At 40.3% G+C, this 20,632-nt stretch overlaps 1 protein-coding gene across 8 annotated transcripts in view; it reads left to right on the forward strand.

Moving 5' to 3' along the window:
* Positions 1-20,632, forward strand: part of SOX5 (SRY-box transcription factor 5) — a 479,309-nt gene that overhangs the window by 442,504 nt on the left and 16,173 nt on the right. For 5 of the 8 annotated variants that reach the window (XM_027726598.2, XM_027726592.2, XM_027726605.2 and 2 more), the window contains 2 exons: positions 4,453-4,630; positions 9,268-9,440. In XM_027726598.2, coding sequence (XP_027582399.1) covers positions 4,453-4,630; positions 9,268-9,440 — 351 coding nt within the window. The remainder of the gene's footprint in view (positions 1-4,452; positions 4,631-9,267; positions 9,441-20,632) is intronic. The other 3 variants (XM_027726595.2, XM_027726596.2, XM_027726607.2) reach the window with 1 other exon arrangement.

The raw sequence follows: 20,632 nt of genomic DNA on the forward strand, positions 1-20,632 counted from the left end.
CCAACTATTTCTAGAGTGGTGACTGTGAGTCAGAATTCCTGGGTCTGTCTGAAGCTCTGCCGCTAAGTTACTGTAGGACTGTGGCCAAATCCTTTCCTTTTCCCTCTTTTTCATTTTTTCCTCCCATGTTAATAAGCACTTTGTGTTAACCTAGCATTTTACCTTTTCAAAGGACCATACAAACCTTATAAAAGCAGTGTGATGCACACTCAACTTGCCAGCAGTATTTCTGTTTACATGTTGCTTGTCAGGCACTTACATTTGGAGATTTCCTGTGTCTAATGCTTAAATATGACAGCTCAGAGTTATACTAATTCAGGATGAGCGAAGCTACAAAACACAGCTCTTGAATATTTTACTTACCCCCCAAATTCTGGTGTAGGTGAAGGGTTACTCTTTCTTCCATCGTATACTTAGGGATCATCTGGGAAAAAAATCTAGAGCAAATCAAGGATTTAAAATTCCCCAAACTCAAGTTTTGGTTAATGACAATCTTCCAGTCCTGGGAAGTTTGCTTCCCAGTCCTGGGAAGTAAACCAGCTCTTCCTAGAATAGTGACTGTTCTGACACTGCTGTGATACGGGGGATGGGAATCTCTTTACTAATGCTTTGCTCTTGCTATGGGTACTTCATTTTATTAGCCCTCCTTCATGTGTTTTTGCTTATGCTTTACTCTCTACATTTATTTTGTGTGTGTGTGTGTTTTGTTTTGTTAGACAAATGTGCTACTTTAAAAAAGACGTTTCAAAACCTTTAATCAAAATCATATTTTACTTTCATCACATGTGTTTATATTATTACAAGCCTTTTGAGTCTTAAAATCCTTTGGTCTAAGGATTAATCAGTTTGGCTGATATATAAATGAACGTTTGACTTTAACTCTTTAAAAAATACTGGCTTGGGAGAAAAAGCCCTTATCAACGGCACCTTAGAATAACTGCATGTCAAAAAAAGTCAGGGAACAATCAGTACTTTCTCTAATAAAAACTAAGTGCAGGGAGTAGTTCTAGATGCTGTGACCCACTGCATAAAAACAAATCTCCTGGCTGTTGAAAGATACCATCTACCTGAAGTGAAGATACTACTGGTATTTTTATTTCTTTTGTTTCTCCTATTTGCCCTGACTGTCATGCTGCACTTACACACAGCCTTGATATAACTGAAAGTGAAGCTTGCTAATCTGTAATGTGGCAAAATGTTAAATGGGAGGTTTTATAGTTAAAAATTAAAGGTAGGCGAGCACCTAATTCTTCTTGTGGTTATGCAGGCTCAGATCCATAATGAAGACAGTTCTTGATTTAAACTGCAAGAGCAGAGGATTTTGAATTTATGGCTGCAGGAAGGAAAAAGGATAAAATGTTTCACCCAACTGTAGGAGTGAACATCCTGACAGTCATCTTCACACTTAACACAATTGTATGTTATTACCTGTCTCCCAGGTGTTTTTTAGAGTCTTTTGGAATAAATCAGTGTAGTTCCACTGTGGTAAAGGAAATTACTTAAATTATTACCAACTCATGATGCAACGTAGGATTTCTAAACTGTCTGACTGAATTTTTAATGCATTTGACTTCCAGCGAGGATTTGAGAATGCTCTTTGAAATAACAGAAGTAAAAATGTTATGAAGACCAAACACTGAAGTAATATCATTTTGGTAAATACATAAAATAGCTGAAAATTGTTTACTTATCCTCCTTTATGAGAACCAAGCTTCTGTGACCTCCGATTAATTTACCATTAGCCTGAACACACAATGAAAGTGAATGAAGGGGCAATTTGGAATGACATTTATCAGCTCTGGAACTGTCGACTTCTATTATTTCCACAAGGCCTTGTATTTCTTGGCTCCAGAAACGGCTGTGCTGACTTGAATGAAGAAGAGCATTCTTACTACCAAGAATAGTTACAGCACAGACAGCCTCATTGCTGGATGCTTACAATGGAAAAAACCAACTCCCCCATTTCTAACTCACATTAAATGAGACCAAAACCACTCTTCTATAGTGGACTTGTACAAGACCTTGCCTTCACACCAGGATTAAAAAAAAAGGGAACTAAGGAGGAGCAAGAGGAGGCAAGGAAATAAACTTTATAGGGATAGGATAGCTGAGGGATTGAGGCAAAAGGATGAGACTGAAAAAAAACCTTTCAACATGAGGATGCCGTTTGGAATCCAAGCTGCCTTTGCAGCGAGTGATACCCATTCCCATCCTTAACTGGCTGCTGCTCCCTATGGATTGGTGCTGCTCTTGGTCAGATTTCCAGTGGCCAGAGAGCACACTGCAGGTTTTACTACCATTTCTGACATTAATCAGTCCCTTTTCTTGAGACTTAAAACTGAGGTCGAGAATTGAATGTACATAGAAACTAAACCCTCTTGGATTGAACCGAAACAAGTCTGTGGGCAGGTTGGTTTTGCTTCTGATGCTGTCTTCCAGATAGATGACTTTGCTCTTCAGAGATCCTTGTCTGGCACAGGGTCACTGTGTTCAGTTGGTTTATTGGCTCATTTGTACTTAAAACTTTTATGCAACGCTCTCAGTACTGATTTCACAACATTAGAGTTCACTGCTTTGGGATTTTTTTGGTTTTTTAATTGAAATTGGGTGAACAGCAGAGCAAGCCCCCCTTCCATTTGGTCAGTAGGTTATTTTATTCTAATTTGATTTTATCTTTATTTTTACCTATTTAATACAATGGTTTAATATTTCTGTAAAGTAATGAGTCCCTTCTTAAAATGTCAAATGCTGGTTGTGCTCGTAACATTTTAACCCTGCTGCTTAGGTCTCCTAAAAGATCAACAAATGTCTGCCTTCTAGGTGCCTAGTTCACTTCTGAGAATACAGAATATAAGCTCCTAATACAAATTTTATGCGTTAATTTTTTTCCCATTTATTTTATGCACGAGGGTGACTTAGACACCACTTTAAGGATGACACCTTTGTCCATTATGCCTCTGATATGTTTGTCTGCTATGACTGTTCCAAAACTATGTAGAAATAATCAAATATAACAAAGGTGCTTTGCTTAGAGCTTGCTTCTTTAAGCAATGGAAAAGTTATATGACGGTGCTTTGCAGAATTGTCTTGTGTTTGTAGACGTACATCTACATCATACTTCCACAAGCAATAGGCAACTATAAAATTCCTTCTTTACTGCAGCACACCACCCTCTGTGGAAAAGAATCAGTGTTATATGATAGTAGTCAGAGATACCTTCGTGATAACAGTAAAACACTCAAACATTACGAGCCTAATTCCAGTCAGCTTTGCATTGTTGTAAGTCAGGAATAATTCTATAAAACTAGATGTACTTACAGTTTAGAGAGATCAGAATCAGTTTCTTCAGTGCCTAGAGCTGAAACCCAGTTGTCTGATATAACATATTTTGTAGCTAAAGGATGATTTTCCTAAGTCACAGTGTCAGAGAAGAGCTAAGCTATTATGTGATGATTTGATCTAATACCATATTCATTAGTTCTGGCTATTTAAAAGTCAGCTAAAATAACTTCTAAAATACCCCCTCGTTGAAAAACCTTTTCTCCCTTCTCTGTTTTTTTTCCCCTCACTGTATTTTATGTTGGTCAAACAAAAAAACATGCCTTAGAATTTTAATGTGTTTTATAGCACTGTCTGTCACTCTGTGTAATCAAGCCAGGTTTAGGAATAATTCCAGTTACCCTGCAAAAAATGTCACCCAATTTTTCTATTTTGACATAATAATAATAATTACTGAAATCTGAAAGTTCAACTTTGCAGAAGAGGAAAACATCTATGGCTATATGCAGAATTATCCAGGTTATTGTTTCAGATTTTGTGGAAAGAAAGGACAAGTTTCTTCTGCTTTCTCATTAAGGTGAAGTGTTTATTTCCTATGATATTTTTGTGCTTGGAATTCTAAGCCTGGGAAGTGCAGGGGAAAGGACAAGTTAAAAAACAGCAAAACAAAAAACCCCAAACCAACCAGCCCACCAAAACACACAAAAAAAAGGACCATCAAAATAACCCAACGGAAACCCCATTCACTTAAACACGTTTGCCCAGTTTGGATGGTGGTGGTTCAATTTTAAGTGAATATGCTCTTCAATTCTTATTTCATTAAGGAGTATAACATTTAAAATAAAATAACAGAAATATAACTGGAAAACTGCTCTTAATTTTCATGATAGAAGCATATATCTTGTTGATGGGAATAATTTCTTCCGAGACAACTCTCATCCGAAGTGCAAATGGACGATGTTCTCTGATCATGTCATGCTAATTTTCCAGTTTATCAGTCATTTCAGTTCCGAACTGGAGTGACAAGATGATATCACATTTGATCTTCATATATATCATACAACCTTTCAGGTTTAGAAGTTCATATGAGCTGAAAACAGCTGTCGTTGCTTGGACGGTGTCGTGCCAACAGCAGTTTTGTACTAACATTCTTTTCTCTTCTGCTTGTCGTAGGATGAAGTGGCCCAGCCTCTGAACCTTTCAGCCAAACCCAAGACATCTGATGGCAAGTCTCCCACATCACCCACCTCTCCTCATATGCCAACTCTGAGAATAAATAGTGGGGCCAGCTCGCTAAAGTCCTCTGTGCCAGCAACGTTAGCTAGTCCTTCGGCCAGAGCTAACACAATAGGTAAGCTCAGCCTTGTGTGTCCCTCCTCATAATGATTCATAGGTGTAAATGGGAAGTGGGCATTTATCAGTCAGTGGTCTAGGAGCTGTCATAGGTTGACCATTACACTACATTTGCTTGATGTCAGCGAAGAAACTCAGAGAGACTTACCTTTCAGGAGGGGTATCTGAGCTTTTACAGGCTCAGAAAACAAAGACCTGTATTATTTCAGATACTGCTTTACCAATAAAAGTTAATAAATGCTGTTTGTTTGATGGCATGCATTAAAAACAGTGACTTGTCTAATGATGGGCATTACAGACCCGTGATATTATACTATGTCCTCTAAAAGCAATGGATAAACTTTCAAAAACATCCTTAAAAGTTACATCTTTCCAAAATTACAGGTTTAATCCTTAGTCTGCTCAAAAGCTGCATGGAATATTATTTTACCTTGATGTAATAAGCAAAACAATTACCATGTTCATTTAAAAAAATCCAAATTTGATGTTGTATCTTGCAAAAAGTCTTGACTGGCTGTTTTTAATATTGTTCCAGAAAACAGTGATATTTCTTACTCCTGCCAAAATTACATCTTTGCCCAAAGACCATCTAAATAGTAACAATGTTAGTGGTGATTTTACACATCTGATATGTCAAAGGGACTGCCCTTTGTGTATATAAGAAAAATGTGTCCACCCCCCATTCTTCATCCTTGTAACTGAAATAATTTATTCCATGAAGTGATGGAGTATAACCTGAATTAAGATTTCAGTACGTAAATCAGCCTCTCTTTTCGGAATTAAAGGAGGTAGATGTACCTTTTCTGTGTTTCTTCTAAAGCATCTCCTGCTGGCCACTTTCAGGGATGGCACAAAAAAACTAAAAGAAGCCATAGGTCAAACTTATCAGAAGCTGTTTTTGTGATACAGCAGTGCTATGCAGTAAACTTTATTTGGTGTGACACATTACGACTGTGGAAATATTTTTAAAATATGACATTACTAATTGTTAGCACCTCTTTTTTTATTAACCCTGCACTCTTTAACTGTGGTAGGTAGTAATGCATTTCATCTTTAATTTGCTTGACCCTGCTGCTCTCCATGCACAATGCATGGGGTTTCAATTTTTTCACATTAGATTTTTTGTCCTTAAGCAGAGCGAACATCACATTTAGATGGGGAGTTAAGCATCTGACCCACATCTCAGTGGCAAGACATCTCTTGTTCTCTCCTCTCCAATCTTCTTTCCCTACACACCTGATATTTTTCATAGGTTTGAGACCCCTGCAATTTACTTCTTTTAACAAGATGCAGATTTTGAAATGCTGTACCTGTAATGAGTGATAATGTAATTGGATAAAAGCTGTGAGGATGAACAGAGCTTTAAAGGTCACTCTTGTAAGAAGAATTAATGTGTTATACCATTAATAAACCATGGAAAACTGTGGAGCAAAAGATAACATACTTAAGTTATTGTTAATGACATAGAGTTCACTGCTGTATATCTCTCAGCTACAAATATAGAAAGTGACTTTTTGAGGTTGCTGTGCAGTATCACTGTGCATGCTGTATATATAAGATAAGCTGTCTTTAACTGGTGCAGGAGCTGGACAGACATAATGTACTTCTAACAAAGGTTTATCCTTTAATGTAGGACTAGAAGAAGAAAAGGCTTTTGAAGACCCTACAGAGTCTTCTCCTGCTAACTGCTAGGTCAGATCCAACAAAAGTTAAACAAGTTGAACTCGTTACTGTAATGAAACCATTTGATGATCTTGAAGGGAGCGTGAAATTTCAAGTCACCCTCCAGCAGGAGCTACACCACAAAAAAAACCTTGATAGCATTTTTAGCAAAGGTACTACGGTCCTTAAAATGGTAGAGAAACTGGATCACATTCTTATCTTGAGCGATAAGTCCCTCTACAAAAATTCGCTGGGAAACACTCGAGTCCTTTCCTAGACAGTTGCCTTCACCATTTGAATGATTGGAGCTGTCAACACAAGGCACAAGTTGTCTGTCCTAGGTGTGCACAGCCCACCTTGCTGGGATGCAGTTGATCTGTCACTTTTCACCACCAGTAACTTCAAAGTAGAACTGTTCTCCAAAAGCAGTCCTTTCAGGCCCCTCAGCTCCCATGGCGTGGAGAAACGCTCGGGTATTGTTCAGTTCTCTTTGAGGGACGTAAACTTGGAGCCTCAGTGATTAACAGCATAGCTGCACTCGGGCATACGGATACACAGCCCTTTCCAGAGCTATCCTTATAGCATATAAATTGTGCTACAGACTGAGCAGTCACAAATGTCGTGGCTTCATGTATGACTTTAAATCCAAGCATTTCTTTTTGGGAACAGGCATATGTCCGTGTACTAAAAACAGAAACAACTTCTCTCTGCTCTTTGCCATTATCTGCAACATCTCTGTGCTAGTTTGGCAATCCTTGTAACTAAGTGCATTTTATGTAATGCAGTTCCCCTCTCTGTCAGTAATTCACCACCTACCCTAAACAACAATAATTTACATTCAAGTCGCTTCTATATTAATCATTTCCCTGCACACCAGCATCTTGGCAGCTACTGAAAAACATAAGGAGTGCTTGCTTTTATTCACTGTCATGTGCCAAACTGTCTCAAAGATAGCAGTATTCAGGAAAAGCCAAATAGTCTGGAGAAGGGCATGAATTCCAGTTCCTAGGCAAATTCGGCTCTGTTGCACATTGAAAGTATTATACCTACTCTAATCAAGAGCACAACCAGCACTAATACTACTGTTTGTTTGCTTCCTTTTTAATTTATTCAGACTACATGCGAGGTTGATCAGTAACATATGCAAACTGGGGAAGAAACCAAGCAAGTTGATAAAATGGAGGTTTTAAAAAAAAAAAAAAAAAAAAAAAAAAAAAAATCAGCTGGTAGCTCTGTGCTGGTGCAGGCTATATCCTTCCTTATGCCGGGAAAGCTGGAATTACTGGAATTCCATTGGCTGGGAATTACTGAACTGGGTCATTTGATAAAAGCAATGTGAATTGAGTTATTTCATATAAAACTCTCAGGGTTCCTGGGGATTTAGCCAAAAGCTAACTGTTAGTACAATTAACAGCAGTCAAACCGCACAGAAACTTTTCTTTCTAGTTTTTGCACTCCGAGGAAAATGGGAATACCAGTCCCATTCTGTCTGCAGTCTAAAAAAACAATAAAACCCCAAACCAAACTAAAATCCTGACAGCAGCACAGCACTGAACTAATCTGACATCAGCTTCTTCCCCTGAAATGTTTTAAGCAGCAAGACAATGTCCTACGTTTTTTGGCAATCAGTGGATCAGATAGAAGAGTCTAGCAATACAACAAGGATGTGTAATCTGACATGATTAGACAAGGCTCTTTAGGAACAGAACATTCATAATTGAGACAAAGAAAGAGTATTAATAACACTTTCCTAACACGGCAGTTAGCCATTTTATATTTCCTTTCTTTAATCTTAGTGTTTTTCAACAAATCATGGGATTTAATAGCGTGTTTTGGCAGATTAGAGGATTTATGGCCCAGATGTTTTTTGTTCTAAAAATGGATTAGGGTGTAAAGTTTGCTGGAATCCATGGAACATGTTGAGGCAAGCCGGTCATTTTGTGTGTGATTAGTGCCTGCCTTCTGTCTCACAGTCCCTCCATCTGTCACAATTCACCAATGGATCTGGTTAGATTTAGCCTCATGTCACAAACAGAAGTCCCTTTTCTGGGCAATTTCATATTACAGATTCATTTTATGCCGTTTTTATGCCCTAGTTAAAAGACAGAAAGAAGTGTGTGCGTGCGCACACGTGTGGGGATGTGGAGAGGGGGAGGGAGATTGATAGATATTAGCCTCTCCTTTAATGTTTGAAAAATAGACTGGGGCTTGGAGTCTCCCATCAGTATTCTATCCTACAAATCACATGCAGATCATAATAAGTATAATCTACAGTACGCTAAAGGAAAAAAATGACAAAGTGTCACATTTAAAATTAAATAGTATTAGCTGTGCCGGTGATGCTTGTAACATTTTAAAAGGAAATAATTCAGTGACTACTAAGGCTAAGCCCTAGGCTGTGAATTTGCAGCAAAACAGTGGACATTTGACCTACTATTAGCAGCATGAATAGGAGTGGGAATGTAGGTCCGTGTAGCTGTGGTTTCTTATACATTTGTGAATGACAGGTGGTGGTGGGGAGCATTCGGTAGATGAGGTTTCTCTTTCCAGCCATTATGCATTTCATATCTATAGCAAACCACCGCCACCTGTGGTTTATTTTAATGTATTCACAAGTTTTAAGAAGGGGAAGAATGAAATGGTCTATTTTTAAGAGTTTGGGATTGCTGGCATGATCAAAGCTTCCCCTAACTCTTATCCGGTTACATCCTGCTGCATACAAACCACAGGGCTAACCTCTGCAGTGTCAGGGAAATATTGAAACTAATGGGATCAAATAGCAGGAAGGATGATTTTGGCACCGAGGTTTCTCATTCTTTCTATCCAGGTGGCTCTATCATAACAACAACAGAATTACAAAGCATGGAACGAGTTTCTGGGCCTTGCTTTTTAACTCTTTCCAATTAATAACGATAAACCGCGCGTTTCATCGATGAAAGCTAAAGTGTTTTCTTGTAACTTTCTTTTTTTAAGACATCCTTTCTTCTATCACGTCGTCAGGTTATTTAAATGACCACGATGCTGTTACCAAGGCGATCCAGGAGGCCCGACAGATGAAGGAGCAACTTCGGAGGGAGCAGCAGGTGCTGGATGGGAAGGTGGCCGTTGTGAACAGCCTGGGTCTCAACAACTGCAGGACAGAAAAGGTGAGTTTCTGAGACTCCCTTTGCAAGGGGTCAGAGATTGCATTTGGCTCTCCCTACAGATACCTAGGTTCTTCCTCCTTTCCTTTCCTTCTTTTTCTTGCTCTGGTTTTCCTTCCCCATTTTTAAACAGAATAGTTCAAAAAGAAGTGAAAAGCAAAATGAAAACCACAACCAAAAGATGACATGAGAGAGAGATGTGGAGACCCCTGGGGGAGAGTGGGGAGGAGGCAGAGATAGTTAAAGCCCTCACAAGAACTTTGGAGGCCACTAATTCTCTGTTCCAGCCTGTCAGCGTGTATTAAGAGAAGGTGATCTTGGAAATCTCTGGGTCTAAGTGGAAATCTTGCATTATGGAAATGCTTACATGTGTTTGTGAGATGAGCTAGATTTGAAATATTCAAGCTTCTTTAGGAACATAAGCTTTGCTGATACTCAGGCTCAGCTTCTGGGTATTTAGCCTTGTGAGGTTGTCATATATGATATTTTGTGACCACTGCAATGTAGCACTGTCATGTCACGTTAGATGACTTAACAAAATCGAAAAAGCAGAGAATTGACAACACAAACTGCACCAAATATTTTCAGTGAAACTTAGAGGCAGCAGAACGTATGGACCTTACCACCTTCTGCTTTTGGACTGGCCTGTGAAGCTGCATTATGACAAAATACCAACAAAGTGAATATTCTCCAGAAAAATTTGTATGCGCTGTAACTGTCCTGTATGTCAGTGAGGTTGTGATTTGCAGCTTTTCTCTGGAAATACCTGATGTCTTTCCGTGCGCTGCCCTGGCTTATGGAGGATAAATAGACCTGCCAGTCCTCGCTGCCACATTTATAGTGAACTGTCCTTATAATTCTGCCACCTAAGATATACATCCAAATGCTTGCGTGCATCTCAGCATCGTATGCTTAGCAGGACTCGTTCCTCAGTTCCTCTCTTCTGCTTCAGTATTTTCTGGGGTGATACATCCATCCTTGTGCAGCACCACAAGGATCTCCATTGTCACATTTGGTGTCAACTGCATTTTAGTGAAACCACTTTGACTGGCTTTGCACTCTAAGGTCTTGTGCGATTCACTGAGGTAGGCAGAAAAATAGATGGAATAAAAATGATCAGCTATTTAGCAGAAACTTGAAATTCAGTCATCCTAGGAAGACTGTGAGTCAAACAGTATTGTCCAGAATGAGCAGATTGGTAATTTGGATAGCTTTCCATTTTCCCTGTTTTTAGATGGAGTTTGATCAATAAGCTGTGAGGAGCCAAGAGCCTGGGTAATGAATGTTAAACGTACATGTGAGTCTCTCACCACTGTACTTTTTTCATCAGCCTGTCCTGAGTGTAAGTGATGTAGAAATGACTCCAATTTCATGCACTTTCTTGGGAGGAAGGGGAAGGATAAAAGAGGTCAGGGTAATAGGTATCTTCTTAGAAGAATAAGAGTGCTGGTATGGGGAGAGGGAAAGAAAGAGAGGGATGGAGCATGTTTATGGCATTTCACATAGAAGAGTACCAGAAGGGAAAAGGGAAAAGCAGAGTGTCAGATATAAGAAGAAGTGATCACAAGCACAAAGGAATTTATATTCAAATATTTAAGCATTCTTGAAAGGATGCTCGGAGCAGAAATTCCTTTTCTCTGCTCCCCATGTAGAAATGACTTTAACACTCAGCCAGATGCTAATGCAAAGTGACTCAAGCTATTCCTCGCAAGCATAGCTAAATTGCCGTTATTTGTTAAGCGCATTGAATTCAGCTGTGGATACAGCAGTTGGTTGCATTCAGAAAGCATCTGTACCCTTTTTTTTCCTTTTTCTTTTTTTTTTTTCCTGTGTTGTTTTTTTTTTTTTTTTTAATCCTCCAAAGCAGAGACAACTCTACCTATCTCCCCCCTCTCCTCCCTTGTGCTGGCTGGGAATTGTCAAGTGACAACCGACCAAATCCTTTTGGACAGGAAGCCTTCATCCTGAGTTCTGTATACTTGCAAAGCAGGCCTTGTGGTTGGATCAGGAAGCCCATTAAAAGCACTTTGATGGTATGGAAATTCATCTTCATGAAGCACCCAGGCCCCTAAGCAGCATGCTGTTTAGCTGTGGTTACAGATCAGTCATTCACATCGGAGGGCAGTAATTGTGCTGACGGCTTGTTCGGCAGTGGAAGCACATAAAATAATCCCAGGCCCTCCACCATGGCATTGCGAGTTAATCTTCTTTAATACAGATCAGCTGTTGTTCTAACACATGACTTTATGCTGGCTCTAGTGACTCTGCACAGCCTTTTGATTAAGTAACAGGAGTGGAACCATCTGCATTCACTTTATTCCGTTACTTTCCTATTCTTGGGATCCTCCTTAGCCTTCTGTTTTCACTTCTCACCCTCAACCCCAGTTGAAGTTTATTTTCCTCTCTAATTCATGCCTCCTGGTGGGCTCGTGGAGAGCAGAGACGAGTTCTTTTAGAAGGTAGCGGGAAGAAAAAATTGTTTGCTCAATTGAAAATTTTTCTAAAGCAACTGTATGCTTTGTGTGTTTTAATAAAATTAATGCCAAAACTTTATTGAGGCTCACTGATTTGGACTTGATGATCTCAGAGGTCTTTTCCAACCTAATTGATTCTGTGATTCCATGATTAATTTTATTCAATTTTCTTTCATTTTCTCTATTTTTAAAGTGAAGATGGGAAAGGACAGAGCCAAGTCTGAGCCCTGCTAGACTGTAATGGCATTTAAGTTGCTGAGGTGACCACTTAAACCACTAAGCACTTTTTAACTTGTAGGGTCTTCTGGTCTGTCTCTTACATTTGACCCCAGAGAGGAAGGACATAGTATGTAAAGTTTAGATACTTGTTCTCCTTCCTCTTTTATGCTCTAGGCTCTCCACTGACTAGCCAGCTCTGAAGTTCAGATCCAGACAAACACACCAACTTCTCTGAAGTTTGTGTCTGTTTGATATAGGACTTCTTTTGAATTAAATTTTATTCTGGTTTTCCTTGTTTTCAGAGGAAGAAAATGAGATAGTTGGGAAGGTGGTTACTGAGAAATAGAGCTGCAGTGTTAGCACTGAAGGTTTCCCTTTCAGAAGCTCAAGCTCCTGCCACGGGACTTAGAGGCAGCCCCCTGACCTTTTGGGACATCATGTTTGCTTGCTGATCACTTCCTGACTGGGAGATTTTTGAGATGGGGGATGGAATGAAAAATTTTATCTATGTGTTCCTGGGCACAATGTAGAAATTTACATTAAGCCTGTAGTTACATGCAGAAGAAAGACTCTCCTTCCTGTAGAGCGACCTCAGTCTTTAAAGGCAACAACCCATCTGGAGCAATCCCAAAATTTTCTCCCTTCCTTGTGGAAGTGGCTAGTGTATTTCTGGATTTTTCTGAGACCTCTTGAGCTTTTTGTTGCGTGCATGCTACTACAGCCTACCAGTGGAGGTGGGCTCTGTGCAGTTCTTAACATGTATATGGTAGGGATTGGTAGGGATTTTTCTGCCAGGGGTAGCTGGGCAGGTTTGAGGCTGCAAATCGCCTCTGCGAGTCTCTGTTAAAGCTCTTGGGGCTTTTCATTCACATGTACATGACCTGTTATCTTGCTTGTGTTCTCATATGGGTTGATCCCCATGGACAGCCAGACATGCCAGCTAAGGCAGTAGTCAGACAGGAATTTTGTGGAATTATAGAGAAACTGTATAAAAGGAGTCATAAATAAGAGAAGATTTTTTTAAATGGCTAAGATGATTTGGGTGAGTCACTTTGTGGGCATCCAACTTGGACCATCTTGACAGATTTGATTTTCAGAGGATTACAGTAAAAACTATGAGCATCATGATGAACATGGATTTTACTAAAACCTATTTTAATTGCAAATGCAATAAAACATATTTTTACATTACTTTTCTTGGAAACATTTTGGTGTATAAATGAGACGTGTGTGTGTGTGTATATGTTTTTCTGGTTTCTTGGAAACCCGGGAGCATAGTTTTATTTGTAATTGTCATCTACAGTTAATTATAGCTTGATATGTACTATACATAAACAATGTTACCTATTATACATGTAGCTTAGAGTGCAGGTTGTCAGCTGGTATAAACAGCACAACAGGCAGCGTCAGCAAGTGATCTCTGGCCTATCTGTTCAGCCCCAAAGCTGCCTGTTCCTCTGCAAAGGAGTTGTACACAAACACAAAGAGCCAGCATGTGTGTGCATGCATCCAAGCCTACAGTGCACTCCTTCAGGGATGCAGAACACAAACATGCACTGCGCTAGCCAGTAAATCTCTGACTGCAGTCAGACTCTCAAGCACCCATGTATGTGCCCTGGTAACTGCAAAAGGAGGAAGGGGGCACACAAGGCAGGCACTTGAGCGTGTGTCAGTGTATATACACTGGTACAAACACAAGTCCTGGTTTCTGAATGCTGGTGCGTGCTGGTGAGGGTGCTGCCAGCTTGGGCAGTTGTGTAGGGACACAGCCACCCAAGGGTTTCAGATGTGCAGGGATACAGTCGCCCTCTGAGCTGAGTACATCCCATTACCCACACCTCCTGTGCTAAGTGTTTCTTAACCTGTGATACAACTTCTCCCTGTTACAGCTTGGAGTGTGTCCTTTTAAAAGGCTCTGACATGTACTTGTCTGCTGGGCTGTAACTAAAGAGCTATTTGTAACAATATTTATTCCAGCATTGTAAGCAGGAGCCTATTTATTACTCATGCTTATGGAACACTGGGTTCAGGATGTCTTCCCTCCCATTCCCACTCACCCCTCCTCCCACCATCCTCCCCAATCCCACCCCCAACTCTCCCTCTGCCCCTTAAGAGAGTGCCAAACATGAAATGACAGTGACCAATGTTGACTTAATGTGGATGTTTAATAATGAAAAAAGTGTGTCAGTTCCAGCGTTAGTTACAAATGGCAGTAAGTATATCGGGTGGCAGCCCTGTAATAATTTTACATCCATCATTCCTTCCTGATGCCTCACTGGCTGCCTGATGGATGGGGATAGCAGAGTTAACTCTTAAGAAACTGCTGTGATCTGCTGAGCTGAAATGAATTCTGTCCCTGCTCTCCCCTCGGGGAGGAGTGGGATAATAAGAATCTCACACCCGCAGATCCTGCTGCCTTTGAGAAATAAAACACTGGAGCTCACTTTACTAAAGGCATAAGGAGTAGCTGGTTTAACACAGGGGATTTAAATTTCTCTTGTAGTAGAGAATTGTACTTCAATAACATTTTTTTTCTTCCCCCAATGGTTAGATTTGAACTAGAAAGTCAAGAGAAAACTGAAGGAGAGAAGGGCAGGAAGGAAAGGAAAAGAGAAGGGTTGGTAAAACGGACTCTGACCCCGTGCTTGCTGCAGACACTGAGAGACTGTGGGTCAGACTGGAATAAGTAGTAATGATTGAAACTGGGACCTGGCACAAGCCAGGCTTCCCAAACAGGAGAAACCCCTTGGAAATAAGTCCAGAGGCTCTGCACCGAATCACTTTGCAAGAACTGAAACCTGCCCCATTTTCATAATCTCTGTAGTATTTTACTGGAAAAATACTTTTGCATTCTGAATGACTAGCAGAGGCTGCGTTATCCACAGACATTACATACATGCACACTTATCCCTGCAAGTTCAGCAGACTGCTAATAGATATGTCCTGTAATTTGTAGCCCACTCTATTCCTCACTGACCTGTAAAACATTAGGAAAGATGATCAGTGTAATATTTTTGTTCTCTTCTTGCAGCGTGAGCAGAGATCCTTTTGCAATAATTATTATACAGTGTGGGGACCAGGAAGTCTCTTGCAGACAATGGTCTTTTCGAGTCCCACAACATGAAAGTTAACGTGTTATCCTAACAACTATCTATCCCCCTCTTATTACCCATTTCCTTGTCATCCTCTTAGTTTTGCTTTGCTGAGGTTCTTCGCCAGCAAAAATCCTTGTGTGCAGGTTGCAGTTCTCTTTGTTAATGCTATCGACATGGAGCAGACAGCTTTCAAAACAAGAAGGCAAGCAGGTATTATGTCACCACCCATCCGTCACTGGGGATGTCAGCCTTTCAGTAAGCCCAATCAGCAGCATCAACAGGATCACTGATGTTCCAGGAGTCCTGTTCAACAAGACTACTGTACCCATTGTCATCTCTCCTGAAACTTTTCTCCAGTTTAATACAAAACACGGGTCAAGCTTGCACACTACAAAGATCAAAATTGGGTTTACCCAGCACTAATCATTAAACATTTTGATTTACTTCAGCTGGGAGTTTATCTGTCTATCCCCGACCTTCCCCCATTTTTTTGCCATTTGCCTTGTGGAGCTTGTGTATATTTATATTTACAGCCTCTGCATTTAATGGCCACATGCCTTGTTTTCACAGATGGCCAGTGGAAGAATTCCCCTCCCCCTTTTTCTTTTAGTAAAGCCTGCCTTTGGTTTTGCTACTTTTGTCACAGTGCCACTACTCTCAGTTAGCAAGTGCCTACGCACGGGAGGGGGAGATTCTGCAATGAACAATTTTTTTATTCCCCCAAGGATTTTAGCTCTTTATTTTAAAACACTTTTTTTTTTCCCCTCCTGATTGACCATCATTTAGTAAATGCCCAGATACATTTTTCAAAAAAAAGATTAAGTTTGTATATTTATGTGTGTCTTTATTGCATTGCTATGGCAGGGCTGCATGGGCAGGGTTAGCTAATAAAAACATACAGAGGGAGGGACAGATTCTGCCCACAGATGTGTGTGTGAAACTTCCACTGAAGTCAAGGAAAACAGCAGGAAAAGAGGCAAGGGAAGAGCCCTGGATGGTTGCAGCTGCTGCTGAAGTCTGAATGGGAATTTAAGTCTTCTTTCACTCCAGAAGGCAGAGATTGGAAACATTCACAGCCTACTGTGGATCAGGGAGGACTGCAGCTGTTTATACCATAGTGGAAATTTTATTAAGCCCAATAAAGATGGATCAACTTCCTCCTGAAAAAAAAACATACAATTGATTTAGAGTTCTTGTTATGACTTTTCAGCTTTGTGAGTCCTTGGGTTTAAGTTCCAAGCTGTGCCCTACAGCCATGAGAACTAATTGCTTCCTGAGATTTTTTTTTTTTATTGTTTTTACATAATCACATGCCTCCAATGACTAGGGCTTTCAGTGCAGTCATGGGCACCGGCATCAGGGCAGTACCTCTGTTTAGTGCAATAGAGGCTGGGCTTGGTTCTTCTGTGAACTGTGTCCATTTAGTCTCTTGAGGGATCAGCCTGTGTTTTCTGCAGGTGGGACAGTCTTCTGGGGCATCTGCCTGTCCCAGTATGCAGGTGTTCACTTAGCTGAGTGACAAACAGCCTCTAGAGTCTTTGGGGGATGCTGAATTTTACCTTTAATTGTATTGATGCTGATGCTGGGGAGTAGATAAGCTAAACCTTACTTCATGACTAGAAAAACGTGTTGGTTTCTTTGTTAGGCAGTAGCCTAGATAGCCTAGACTTCATAATTTGAATACCTTCTATGGAAAAATGGAATAGGCTGTATTGGCTGTATTGCAGCTATGCAGTTGAGTCACCCATTGTTCATTAAACAATTGCCAGGAAAGCAGAGACTGTGTTCTTGCTTTCTCTTTGTGTGCGTGTAGACCCTCCTTCCCAGGATATCCTGCATGGGTTGTGATACTCGTCTTGTTTCATTCTTGGTGTGCCAACTCTCTTCCCCAGTTAATGCTTTCTTTCCTCACTGATCAGCTGTACCAACTTTCTGACTTGCTGTGAAATCCTTGGTTAAAATTTACATGGCAGATTTCATCCAGAGATCTCGAAACTCTTCACGATGGTGGGAAAATGTCTCCATCTCCATCCTGTAGAGTTCAGGAAACTAAGGTGCAGCAACTGAACAATTCACATCAACATAAAGTTACAGATCATGTCAGCCCGGGAAATGGTCTGGATGAGAAACTGGGTCTTGTAACTCTTTATCTATTTGCAGTGAGCAGATTACAGCTGAATCTGATTGAGGTCAGTGCCTATGCCTACGCTGTGAAAACTTTTCTCTGTTTCGCTTTCCCTTTCCTTTTTATTTCTTCTTTAAAGTAATGGACAGGGCAAGTCCTACCTGCATTTTCATGTGGAAGTCCTGGCATGCACTATCTCTCAGAGCTCATAACCAAAGAGAACCCTTATTAGAAACCAAAGACCTATGTCCACAATGCACAGCAAAGAAAAAGACTGTATAAATTTCAGCAAATTCTCCCTGTGATTGGGTGTCTGTTCCTGAGAGCAGAGTGGTTAAACAGCTGGGTCTTCCTGATCCACCTTAGTTTTTCCCTATGACACCTCATAGGGAACCTCTCTACTGGGCCTATATACCAATTCATATGGGTTCAATTCAGATGCAGTGATTTCTACATGGTATTAAAGCAATATGGATTTTAATATGTACTGTAAACCGAAAGATAGCGTTCCTTTACCAAGTGATGTAGCCCCAATTAAGACTGAATGTCATAATTTTGAAAGAAGTACCATAAAATCAGGAAGAGCCAAAACCAAAGAATTTTCTTTTATTTTCTTGCTTCTAATGGTGCTTTTAGGTTATGTGGGTGGATTATTCCATGAAAAAGAGAGATCTCAGATAAGCAAGACTGAAAGAGCTGAGGGGGTAGTGAATGCATTGTTTCTTCATACTCGACTTTGATGCAACAACAACAAAAAAAATCTCCCAAATGATAACTTGCTGTGACATTATAAATAATCTTTCATCTTCTTTGGTGGTCCACAGAGTTTATATAATTGGAAGGCTAAAACCCTTCTTTGTTGTTTCTTCCCTTTTCATTAGTACAGTAGAAGACTATAAAATTGTGCAGCCAGAAGGGGTTTAACAATTACTGAGTCAACATTTGAAAGTCTCACTCTATTTTATCATTTTATGCATGTGCTTTTTATGAGTTTTACAGCCCTGCAAGCGTTACTTAAGCAAGGTCCATTGCAATGGTGGATCTGTAACTTCTCTTTTATTTTATTTTACTCTCCCTGTTAGCATGTGCCATCAGCAAGAGTCACAATTCCACACTCACAGAGAAATTATAAATTTGAGATTATAAGTTTTTTTATAACATTCAAGAGTGCTAGTTTCAGTTCCTAAAACTACCACTCTTACTAAGGAACCCTTGGCAAGTCACATAATGTGTGACTCAGTTTCCCATCTCATAAACAGAGTTAATAATCCTGCCTTTCTTTGTGAAATTTTTTTGGTTAATTACCGATGAATGAAGAATACTTGGGCAAGGTGATCTTCTACACAGAAAAACCCAAATCTAAATAGAAGATCCCTCAGAAAAAAAAGCTGGAAAGTCTCTTACAACAGTTATAGGTGTAACAGGATCTGGGCTGTAACATGGTTTGGACTGGGGCATAGAGAGTGGGCACAGTACCTGTTTTGAAGTACCATGACGTTAATATGCAAGAGTAGTGTCTGACTGCAAATAATTCATTATAGGCAAACCTCTGGGCACACCTGTTTCCATTGCCAGTGGTTCCTCTAAGTTCTTCCAGCTCCCTGTCATCTGTAATGCCTGCCTACCTCATGTTTTCCACATCTTGAAAGGCTGTGGATGAAGATTTTATAACTCAAGTTATTCTGATGTTTATTATTGCAAGAGGCAGAGGAATTGCACAGAAAGATTGCTTTTACAAAGTCTTTGCTCTTGTCAGATGTAGGATAAGACTCTTCACCTTCTTGGAGAGCTAAGGAAAATACCACGATGTTGAATGGATAACACCTGGCGACACCAGTGCGTCTGATAATTAAATATGTTTTTCTGTCATAAAGTGAACTTTTATTGCCGGATCATAGCAGCTAATCTGCCTAGTACTTTAAGATTTGGTGCATATTGACCAAGGTATGTGTCAGAATGGTTGATATTTACTGGGCCTTGCTGAGGAGAGACATCTGCTTCTGCACTGCGAACCGCATCAGATGCTGTCACAGGCCCTGCTCAGCAATCTGAGATAAAAACTAGCTTATCAAATCTCAATCTATTTGAAAATTCCACCTTTAGAGTTTAGATGTGTGAATTTTTCCCACAGAGCAGGACAATAAATAGCTGGACAAACTGTACTTGGTGGGGATGGAGGGGGGGGAATGGAACACTGAAAAGGACAGTAGCAGGCAACCATCTGTTTCTTTTTATGTATTGACACTGAAGGGAGCAAAGGTAGCAGGCACTCAGTTCATCAGTGTGTTTGTAATTCTGAGGTGCAAGAACCCATGAGCTCCCCTAAAAATGCATTTGGCCTTTCAGTTCACTTGAGATAAGGAAAGCAGGAATGTGAAGTGATGCTCCTGAGCGCTCCTCCTCTGGAATTCCACTCTGGCTGTTTCTCTGCAGGCATCAAACTGAGAGGAAAAATATTCCTGTCAGGGGAAATGGGGGTAGGGTGGGGGGAGTAGCAAAGTGAAGAGTGGACTGCTTCAGTGAAGCTGCTAACCTTGAATTATGCAATCGGAAAAACGGCTCTTGCCAAAATACAATTCTAACGGAGTTCAGAGTACCGTCAGTGCTTGCCAAATACCCCAGCCAAAAGGATGTCTCAAAGAGGGGGAGGAGGGAACCATTGCCATATGCCCAGCATTCACAGTATTCTGGAAGAACTGTGGAGTCCTTCAGGAGTGGAGGTGTGTTCATGGTCTCAGGTGCACCCTGAGCACTGGTACCATGATCCAGTACAAGGTGGGAGCGGTGAGGCTGGAGGGGAGTAGGTAAATATATCAGAATGTCTTTATTTCTCAGACCTTCCAAGGTTTTGCTTCACTCTTGTGTAGTAGTGGGAGGAGTTCTGGCAAACATGGTCAGGCTGTTCTACATATGTTTTGACTCTTCTTGTTTTATGTTTCTTCTATGAAAGAGACTGCAACCAAGTTCTTGTCATTTTTAGATCAATGTTTTGTTAAACTATGACAGCTATCCGTGACAGAGAGCCAAGTAACTTTTGCAGCTGACCACAAAACTGAGTCTGACTTGTGGTGCTTAGTCATTTTTTATATATTTTTTTCTACATGACACATTCCATGTGTGTATGTGTTTTTCATTGTTCTTTTAAATATAATTAGAACATTTCTAGGAGCTGTGGTACAAATCAGTCTTCTGTGACAGATGAATTTCTTTGATTAATAAAGTTTTAGGAACTTCTCATCACATTGTGGCTATTGATGAAACCTCTCTGTTTATACTTTGAAC

The sequence above is a fragment of the Pipra filicauda genome, unplaced genomic scaffold, assembly GCF_003945595.2.
Source record: "Pipra filicauda isolate LSUMZ 115617 unplaced genomic scaffold, ASM394559v2 scaffold2_size9829703_pilon, whole genome shotgun sequence".
Classification (NCBI taxonomy): Eukaryota; Metazoa; Chordata; class Aves; order Passeriformes; family Pipridae; genus Pipra; species Pipra filicauda.